Source organism: Trypanosoma theileri (assembly GCF_002087225.1).
Source record: "Trypanosoma theileri isolate Edinburgh chromosome Unknown TM35_Tth_4_V1, whole genome shotgun sequence".
NCBI lineage: Eukaryota > Euglenozoa > Kinetoplastea > Trypanosomatida > Trypanosomatidae > Trypanosoma > Trypanosoma theileri.
In genome coordinates, this window is record NW_021639846.1 from 1,022,587 (window position 1) to 1,032,454 (window position 9,868).

The 9,868-nt window shown below is 41.5% G+C and overlaps 4 protein-coding genes across 4 annotated transcripts; all 4 read left to right on the top strand.

Moving 5' to 3' along the window:
- Positions 1-398: 398 nt before the first annotated feature.
- Positions 399-2,423, top strand: TM35_000045560 (kinesin; the record flags this gene model as incomplete). Its single annotated transcript, XM_029022750.1, has 1 exon — positions 399-2,423. The coding sequence occupies one exon, from the start codon at positions 399-401 to the stop codon at positions 2,421-2,423; it is 2,025 nt and encodes a 674-aa protein (XP_028886408.1).
- Positions 2,424-4,145: 1,722 nt separating this feature from the next.
- On the top strand, positions 4,146-5,144 carry TM35_000045570 (uncharacterized protein; the record flags this gene model as incomplete). The annotated part of the gene is made up of 1 exon (XM_029022751.1): positions 4,146-5,144. The coding sequence occupies one exon, from the start codon at positions 4,146-4,148 to the stop codon at positions 5,142-5,144; it is 999 nt and encodes a 332-aa protein (XP_028886409.1).
- A 249-nt stretch (positions 5,145-5,393) lies between these two features.
- Positions 5,394-6,734, top strand: TM35_000045580 (uncharacterized protein; the record flags this gene model as incomplete). The annotated part of the gene is made up of 1 exon (XM_029022752.1): positions 5,394-6,734. One exon carries the CDS (start codon positions 5,394-5,396, stop codon positions 6,732-6,734), a length of 1,341 nt encoding a protein of 446 aa, XP_028886410.1.
- Positions 6,735-9,070: 2,336 nt separating this feature from the next.
- Positions 9,071-9,373, top strand: TM35_000045590 (uncharacterized protein; the record flags this gene model as incomplete). The annotated part of the gene is made up of 1 exon (XM_029022753.1): positions 9,071-9,373. One exon carries the CDS (start codon positions 9,071-9,073, stop codon positions 9,371-9,373), a length of 303 nt encoding a protein of 100 aa, XP_028886411.1.
- Between the last annotated feature and the right edge of the window lie 495 nt (positions 9,374-9,868).

The window sequence follows — 9,868 nt, forward strand, 5'->3', positions numbered from 1 at the left end:
TAATGAGCAAATAGATACAATAATATATATATATATATATATATATATATATATGGTAAAGGGCCAGGATGACTTTCTTGTTTGTTGTTTTGTGTGTATGTATCTGTGTATGTTGTGCTGATTTGAAGTTTTCTGCTTCTTCGGCGGGGTACGAAAATTAAAAAAAAAAAGCTCAGGTGTTGTTGTTGAAGTGTTGCAATGCACACTGAATGTATGTACCTCTACACACATCAATATTTCTTTTTTCCCTCCCCCCTTTTCTTTCCCACATAAAAAGAAAAAAAAAAGCTATTTATTTTATCTTCTTCATTGTACTAGCATAAGTCCCAGTTTTAGTGATATAGTGTTTTTTCTTTTTTTTGTATTTCCCTTTGTAACCACAGAATATTACATATCAAATGGAAGGGAACAAGAAGGTTGCTGTTGCTGTTCGTGTGCGCCCTGTTTTGCGAGAGGGTGTAAGCCACATACATGTACAGGAAAAGTTTGAGCTTGAAGCTGTTCACCGAACAGGTGATACAACACTGAAAGTGGAACTTCAACGGCCAGGGGAACCCACACGAAGCAGCGCGTTCGTTTTTGATCACATCTTTGATCAGGAGAGCACCCAGTTGGAAGTGTACGAAGAAGCCGTGGTTGATCTCGTGGATGCGACTTTATCAGGCGCAAATGCGACCATTTTGGCCTATGGACAAACAGGATCCGGAAAAACGTTTACTGTTCTTGGAGATGTCAAACCAAATCCACTTGAAAATGATCTTCTTACCCATGAGAGTGGTATCTTTTTACGTGTGTTAAGCGATTTGGTGGAATACAAGGCGAGACAAGCTAAAAAGGGGTTTCATGTTGTAATTGGTCTTAGCTGCGTGGAAATATATAATGAAAACATCCGTGATCTCTTCGGAGGTACACCAGCTACTCCTCCTCCTCCTTTGAAGGCGGTCATGATTGGAGAAGAGGTACTTCTCCCCTCTCTTATTATCAAGGAAATGACATCTCTACAAGCGGTTTTTAATGAAATTCAACTTGCCATTTCTCGACGTAAAAGTCGTTCCACTGAATCCAATGCTACATCAAGTCGAAGTCACTGTCTTTTCCTTATTGATATTCTTCAGCAAGCAAATACTGCACCTCCACCGTCCTTATCCATCTTGGAAACAAAGAAGGGAGTAAAAGAAAAAGAGGGAAAACGTATTGTATGTGATGGCACTAAGCCAGGTGAAATGGCATTTGATGGTATGGTCTACCGTATTCCTGGTCAACAGGAACCTATTTTTTCAAGCAAGATTCTACTGGCAGATCTCGCTGGTAGTGAGAAAATTCTGAAGAGTGGTGTTACTGGTGAGGGATTAGCAGAAGCCACATCCATTAACAGCAGTTTAACCGCGCTGGGGAATGTTGTACACAATCTTTATGAAGGTTCTTATGTAAGTTATCGTACTTCAAATCTTACTCGACTTCTTAAGCCTACTTTCAGTCATCCAAACTCGCGTGTTCTTTTGCTGGCACAGGTTTCACCCACTCAGTTGACATTTGATGAGACAGTCAGTACTCTTCACTTTGCCAACAAAGTGAAAGCAATGAAAGTAACAACAACTACAGGTGCTGAAGCAGAAAAACTCTTATTTGATTATCTTGAAACAGAGAAAACGTATGACTCAATTCTTGCAGATCTTCACATTTTCGCTGTTGATTCCCTGTCCAAGAGCGCTGTTATCCGAAGGAATTGTCGACAAAACCAGGGATTATATTATACTGCTGGAGATAAGGTTAAAGCTAAGGTTAGCATGAAGGAACGACGCTCTTCCGTTGAGGCTTTTGGTGCTCTTCGTTATGCGAGTGAAGAGCGCGATGCTTTAATAAAAGAAAAACAACGGATAGAGGCTGAAAAGGAAAATAACTTTAAGAGAATGATTCGTGAAGAGACAGATAAAAGGCTGGCAGAGCACAATAACCTTATGAAGGAGACAAAAGACGGAATTGAGAAGGAAACTATGTTCTTTCAGCACGTTGGAGAACAAGATCTTCAACTTGCATATTCTGCAGGTGCTTCTGAGATTCAAGAAGAAGAAGCGACTGAATACGCCACGTTGATGTCTCAGTTTGCAGAAGAACAAATTGATTTGTGCAGGAAACTAATTGAAGCAAGCTACAATAAACAGGAAGAAATTAGCAATCAGCTCAACGTACAGCGTCTCGATTTTACTGAACCGCCGGAAATTGCCGATGATAATTTGAAATACGCCCTTTCCTGTTGGGGCCACACGACAGCGAAGAGGTTCTTCGCAAAGTGTATGGAACTTCGTGAAATACAAATGCAAGTAACAACAGCTGAGAGGGGGTGTCTCTCCCTTGAACTTTGGAAAGCGCAGAATGAGGCATCACTGCAAGCAAAACCAAATCAAACTGAAGGAATAGCATAGTAATAATAGGAATAAAAGGAATGGTATGGGAATTGTGTAATGCGCAACTGCAAGAATTATATTCCTATATTTTAGTTTCGATTTGATTTGATTTTGATTGGTAGATCAATTCAAATATGTATTTCTTCCCTTTCTTTCTCTTTTTTTTTCAATTATTTCTGTCCGTTTGCGTTTCATTTTTTTTTTTTTTTTTTTTTCTTTTTGGTCTTGGGAATCTTTGCTCCACCTTTTTAGAAGGGGAAAAAGGGAGAAAGAAGTAGAGACAGGGGCAGAAAAGAGAAAGAGGGTTTTTTATTTTTGTGGGAGGAATTTGCTTCAGTTGTTCTCCACATCATAGTGAAAAGTGGGAGGGGCACTGTTTCCCCGATTTTGTTTTTCGTATATTGTTGTCCCCTCCGTTGGAGGGGCAGGTAGAGTAGTTTTGTTTTTATTTTCTTCTCTAGGGGCTCCAAAAAAAACAAAAAAAAAACTCTAGTGGAAATACTTGAGGTCGGTTGAACGAATTGGATAGTACAGGTTTACTGAGGGGCTTTGAATGAATGTATGTAACCCGCAATATTATTTCTTCTTTCTTGAGGACATCAGTTGATTTTTTTTCCTTCTCTTTCCATTGCCTTGCCTTGCCATTTCCCCCCCCCCCCCCCATTTTTGCTTTTCTTTTTCGCTTTAGGGAAGTACCTTTCAATGAAAGCATGCCTGTGAACTTTGTATACGCTGTATTGACTGTACAGAATGCGGCGAACAAGTTCATATTATTGCATTGGTTTCTTTGTTTTTCTCCGGCGCAGTTATATTCGAACTCCTGAAAAGGTACCTTGTGGGATATCATGATACCTTCCTGACCCTTTTACAAGAGCTTGTTACACTCTTGAGCCTTCCAGCAGCGCCAAGTGTGGGGTTTTTTTACTTTGTCCTTTGCAGGTTTTGGGGGCTTTGGCTCGTCACGAACATGAGAGGAACAACAACAACAAAAAAAAAAAACGTACTCGCTGGAGGGGAAGAAATGAGGACGGCGAGTTTTCCCCTCATTAAGAAGTGTATATTGGTTGGAGGTTCGGTTGCGGGTGGAACGTGTACGCACACACACACACACACAAACAAACAAACAACGCATATTGCACGTTTCAGGCATTTTTATTTTATTTTTGGTCAGTCCGTTACCACTGGTTTTGTTGTTTCTCTTAACAACGATGTACATTGGCATTCCTCTTCTTTCTATTCAGTCCACTCGAAATAAGTGGAATTCTGTCGTTTTTTTTTTTTTGCTTTTTCACTTTATTTTTTGGATGTGTTTTTTAGTCTATATGTGCACATTTGTTGGAGACTCATGCGGATGATTGGTTCTGCAAACATCTGTGTATTTACTCAATATTCATGGCATAAGGGGACAGACATTGGATAACGCACATGGTTGTATGTCACATGAAATACTTCTTTTGCTTTTTATTAATTTATTTATTTTCCTCCAGTGCTTGGATTGTGTTTTTTTTTTTATTTTATTCTTCCTTTCCCCTTTCCCTTCTTTGTGTTTTTTTTTTTGCTCTTGAGGCATTTTGCCTTTCTTTGGTTCTCCTAGCAATTGTGTACGCTCCAGTAGGGATTTGCTCTAGTTTGCAAAACGAAAAGAACAACAAGAGAGGGTGGCTGTTATTATTGCAATATATTTCTTGACAACCCTTATATTTCCTATACTCCCAAAGGGAGAGAGATATTTTAATAAAAATGCGGTCAGCCGTGCCCAAAGACTCGGAAGAGGCAAAAGCCCTCGTGGGATCTCTACGACAGCATGCGGATAACAAAGTTTGCTTTGATTGCCCGCAGAAAAATCCGAGTTGGTGCAGTGCTACGTATGGTATTTTCTTATGTATGGATTGTTCTGGGAGGCACCGTGGCTTGGGTGTTCATCTCTCTTTTGTGCGCTCCGCCGATCTTGACAGTTGGACTCCTGAGGAGGCGCTTCGGATGGCACTCGGAGGCAATGCGGCAGCCCGGCAGTTTTTCAAGCAACATGGCTGTGATGACCCCAAGACGCGCTACACATCCCCCGCTGCGCAGATGTACCGAAAACGGCTTGACCGACTTGTGGGGGAACGTGTTAGGGGAACGACAGAAGAGAAGCCCTCGGAGAGTGAGCGCGTTGTGACAACGGGGGTGTCCACTGAGGCAAAAAAGGAGCCTGAGGTCACGAGTGTCAGTAGCCCAGTTGCTCAGCCTTCCGTAATAAATCTACCATCCAAAACGGGAAAGAAACTTGGTACAAGCAAGAAGAAGGGATTCGGTGGGGCCCAGAAAGTGGAAGAGGGGACCATCAAGGAGACTTCAGATCCGGTTCCAGAGACCCTGCTTCACGATGATGTGAAATCGGAGGAAGTACATAGGCCGGAGACTGACCCTGTCGGTGGAACAACTCACTCCGTGAGTCCAGGAGATCGTTTCCGTGGGTTGGGGAACCCTGCATTCCAGACAGAAAAACTGGATTCTACTCCTTCTGCGAACAACGGACCCGACTACTCTGGTGTGGGATCACAGTCATATCAGCCGCAGCAGGCGATTCGCTCAGATTCTGGCATTACTGGTGGTAATAGTGGTAGTGGATACAGCACTAGCTTACAAGAGACCTTGTGGCAGGTGTCCGAAGCTTGGGATTCCTTGAAAGAGACAGCCAATCGTTCCCGTGAAGAATGGGGAAACAAAGTCAAGGAGTTCTTGGATGACCTTTAATCCTGAACGTAAACGCAAGAAATTCATCAAAACGAGGTTGGACGAAACAAACAAACCCTTCATAAGTCTTTTTTTTTTTTATCATATGTGCTCACTTTCATTCGAAAGACCCATTTTGTCTCTTCCTGTCTTCGTTTTTTTTTTTTTTTTAGTCCTTGGGACTTGGGTCGATGTAGTGAAATTAATATTTTCATATGATTCTTTTCTTTTTTTTTCTTTCTTCTGGATTTTTTTTTTTTTCGTTTTCACATGCTAAAGATGCGGGGCGCCAAATCAATAGTGGATTGCGTTAGCAGTCCCTTTTCAGCAGTTATAAAATTTCAGAAGCAATTTGTTGATGATGTAATTGTTAACGTTAAGAAAAGGAGTGAGGAGTTGGACCGTTACAATCACGAATGGCGAAACCGTAAGGTACGACTGTATCTCGACCACCTGGAGGAGGAGTACCTCTGTTGTGTGTGTGGGAAACCTGGTGTAGATCGGGATTCAGATGACACAGTAACAGATGAATTCAGTATTATTCATATGCCAAGCAAGGAAAGGATTGAGCAGGCTATTATTTCCTCCGGTCAGTCGAGTGAAAGTGGTCAACATACAGGTTTAGGGAATTCTCAGGCGCTGAATCCAGAAGTGTACGCACTTCTAGGTGTTCTCTCAACATCTACGGAAAGGGATACACGCAAAATGGTAGCAAAAGTTCAGCACGCTATTCTAAACCAGGAAGCAGCAGATAAGCAGAGGGGCAAGAAATCATCTCACAGAGATAAAGGATTAATGAAAATTGAGGAGGCTGATATTGATATGTTTGAGGAGTTTTTCAAACGGCCTGTTCACGGGTACCTTTGTCTAGAGTGTCACATTTCAGCGAAAAAAAGACTTGATGCACTTACGAGTCAAATCCAAGGTATTCTCTTTAGAGGAAAAACCCCGTTTCTTCGTAACAGCTCCACTAATGGCAGTTATATTGGTAATACTGGTGTCGGTGGTGGTGGTGTTGGTGTTTGTGCTATAGCTACGATAAAAAGTCAAGGACAGGAGAGAACATCGTCGAAAGTATCTCCCGCCGCAAAGCACTCCAGATTAGTTTCAAATGTAAAAGAACACGATCTTGTTACTCTTCCCGACGCAGCAATATTGTACCTCAGAGCAAATGTCCGATGCGCCGTATGTAAACGGCGACAGGCTTGTTTCTTCATTCGACAAAGTGTTGCCTTTCTCTGTCAGTTTTGTTGCGCGAGGGATCGTTTTTATCGAGACAACGCCGTTTGCATCAATGATGAACTCATGTCAAGAGAGACGGCGCACTTACTTAGGACATTGGCGTACCATTATGAACGCACAAAAGGTGAAGACAAGGTTAATCCATTATCCAGTAGCAATGAGAAGAGTCGCGTCGATCTATTTCTCGAGTACAATAATATTGACCTAGTTGCAGCGATGCCACCGCTGTATGTAAGTATAGACGTGGAACCAATGCTTCCTTACCCCCCGTCATCATTGGACCGACGAAGCGTTGCAGGGAACACGTCCGTTTCTCTCTTCAAAGGAAAAACGTTTTCTCTGAACCTCGGTGAATCTGATATATTGTGATCGAAACCCCATATTCATAAAAAAGAAACCACCGGCATACTCAGGTAAATTTGCATTCCATGAATTATGTAACGGTTCTGTTCTGGGAATCAAGATAAACTGAAGAATACAAAGAAGGAAAATAAGGACACGTGTGCCACACTGTGGTTGGGACGTTTAAATTTTTTTTATTTTTTTCTGCACCAAGGCATCGATAAGTAGAGGAAAAAAAAAAATGAATGAATTATATATTATTGATTCGCACCACGCTGTTTCGATTTCGCCTGACCTTTCTCTAACGAGAGACAATGAATACTGGAAAAAACAATTTAATTTTGTTTGTACCGGTACTCCCAGTTATACTCTCGTACTACTATTTAATAGCTTGATGCCGCAACAAATTCCACACACTCTGTTACTTTACTTGCATATATGTGTATGTCACGACGTGTGTTCGTGTATGTGTGTGTGTGTGTGTAATGTGCATGTGTCTCTCTTTCTCTATAATTTCCTTATTATTTTAGGCAGATAATAGTAAAGTGAACAGGAATAAGACATGGTAATGGTGCAGCAGTGTGTGTGCTCCTTTGTGAGTTCATTTGTAGTTGAATAGACAGAACAGCCTGTAAAGGGGAGTATGGTCTGTTTTATTATCAACAATGGGAGTGTTTGATGGTGTATAAGTGAATGCACTGGAGTGGATCAAAAGATTGATGTTGAATATGAGGGATGTGATTTGTGTCACCTCTTGTGCGCCAGTTAATATGTGTTAGTGTGTTTATTATGTCACTCTGAATGGATTGTGTTTCCATTGGTGTTTGCAATTGGGTCCTCTGTCTGCGGCATTGTTTCTGGTTTGCTATGGAAATGGTGAAGCTGGGTTGTGTTCATTCTAATGGGGAGTATACACCGCCGTGGTGGGGGACAGTATTTGGAACTGGGGAATCACAATCAAACGACAGCAGAACAAGAAATACACTGGACACCCCAATGGGGCGTGGAACAGTGAAGATGATGAAATGGGTCAGTTATTTAAAGAAGAGGGAATAGAAGTATAGTGGATTGGAGAATAACTTTCCATATGCACATACATATACATATTTATTTATTCTGGTGCATTTGCATGTAATAGTATTTGATGCAACTGCAGTTGGTACTCTGCTTCCCTCCCCCTCCCCCACACATATACACACACATTATCTCCTCATTGGGATACTGAATTTCTCAGTTGTGTGTGTGTGACACCTTGTTTCATTCACCTGACAGGTGTTGTGCATATGTGCAGCCATGAATTCATTTCGCACACTATTACTCATCCGATTGGGGTTTGCAAGGACATTTTGTTTTGCCTTTCTGACGTCTGTGGCATTCTTGCAGATTGTGGTTCCAGATCGGCTGGTAATCAGTGAGGGTTTGTTTAAATGTTTTTTTAAGCCAGTTACTGCACTCTCTCGTTTGTTTTGTATCTCTACTTTTTTTTTTTTCATTCATTTTGATTTGTTGTTGCAGAAGTGACTCTGCAATCAACAGAAAATCAAAAAATACAGTGAGAGAAAAATGAGTAGAAGTAAAAGAGAGAATGGAGTTTCGTTTGATTAGTGAGGAGAGTGACGTCACTGTTAAACAACATACACATGATGAGGTGATGCCTAGAGAGGACCCAAAGTTAATGAATGTTGATCCACCTCCAGCAATGCAAACACCACTGAGGGGTGTGTGTCGACCAGGGTGAATATTGTACGCAACAGTCAAGAGAGAGTGTTACCGAGTGGGACTATATTCTCATAGTGGTAGTTAAACTGATCAACTTATTCCATTATTATTTTGAAAGCATAAACATTGTGGATTTCAATGAAAATAATGGGGTGGGTCTCTCTCTCTCTCTGTGTTGATGGATTCAGTGTGGAATTGAAAAGAGCTACTCCACCGCAGCTATTGACATAGAAGACTCTGGGAAAGAGTTCTGCACAGAAAAAAAAATATGATAAATCTTATTCTTGACTACTGGACCTCATCACACTCATCTCTGAGAAAAGGGTGAGTGGGGAATGTTTTGTATTTATGCAAACAAGTAGAGGTGATATTTGTATGGCGAATTGCTTAGGAATGGCCTGGAGAAATCTTTTGGTGATCGTGTAGGGGCCATTTGGGAACCCACGGAATGTGCACAGATTGAGACCCCTTGAATCAAAAGGTCCTTTTCTATTTCATAATGCCTCTTCTGCCAACCGGTGAGACGTAGTGGTAAAGAAGATCACCCTATGTTTGCGTAATTCCCTGTTGGGGTGGCTTTTTCTGCGTGAAAAAAACTATCACTGCGGAAAGGAGAAGCATTTCCATCATTTTAGCGAAGAAGAATGGCGCACCCCCAAAGCCTGTTGAGGGTTTTGCGTTTTTCCTTTCCCATTTCTCTACAAACGGATGGGCATGGATCCATATATACAACTATTGCTCTCTTTTCTCTTTTTGGGACTACAGAGCAATGCCCTGACCCATTTAACGTTGTGTCCACTCTACGGTGTGTGTGGGCATATTCTTTCCCACATTGCAATAGAAGCAACAATGCTGCTATACTATGGTGTAACTCCTTTGGTGTGGTTTGTATTTTTCACTTGGGTTGTGATTTCTTGCATACAGGGTGTGGTGCAAAAATAAAATAAGGTTTATGTTGCTGTTTTTGTGAATAGTCATTGTTGTTAGTATTTTCCATATTGTTGCAGACTGATGGTGATGATGAGGGGAGGAGTAGTGCTGACGAAATGCAGAGACGAAAGTGTGTGTTGTCTGTTGCACTGTCGCCTCTCTTGCAGTGGTTTTCTCTAGTGCCTGAAGGGGAAAGGAGGGGAGATGGTAGACCTCACCAGGAGACCCTTTGTTAATGTTAACATTTTTGCGGCATGATGGAAAGGGAATGGGATTGTTTCTTTGTTGCTTCTTTTAACACAGGACAGAAAAGAAAGCAGTGTCAAAGAAAAATGAACTAGACAACCAGTTGGAATGATGTGGATGAAATAAAAGAATGAAACTGTGTTTGTGGGATGCATTGCAGTGGTGTTCCTCAGTGGATAGGGATGTTGCACGCATTCTGTGACCACCCAAACATGAACATGTACTTGATATCTGCGTTGTGGTGAATGAAGGAGTCTTCTTCACTG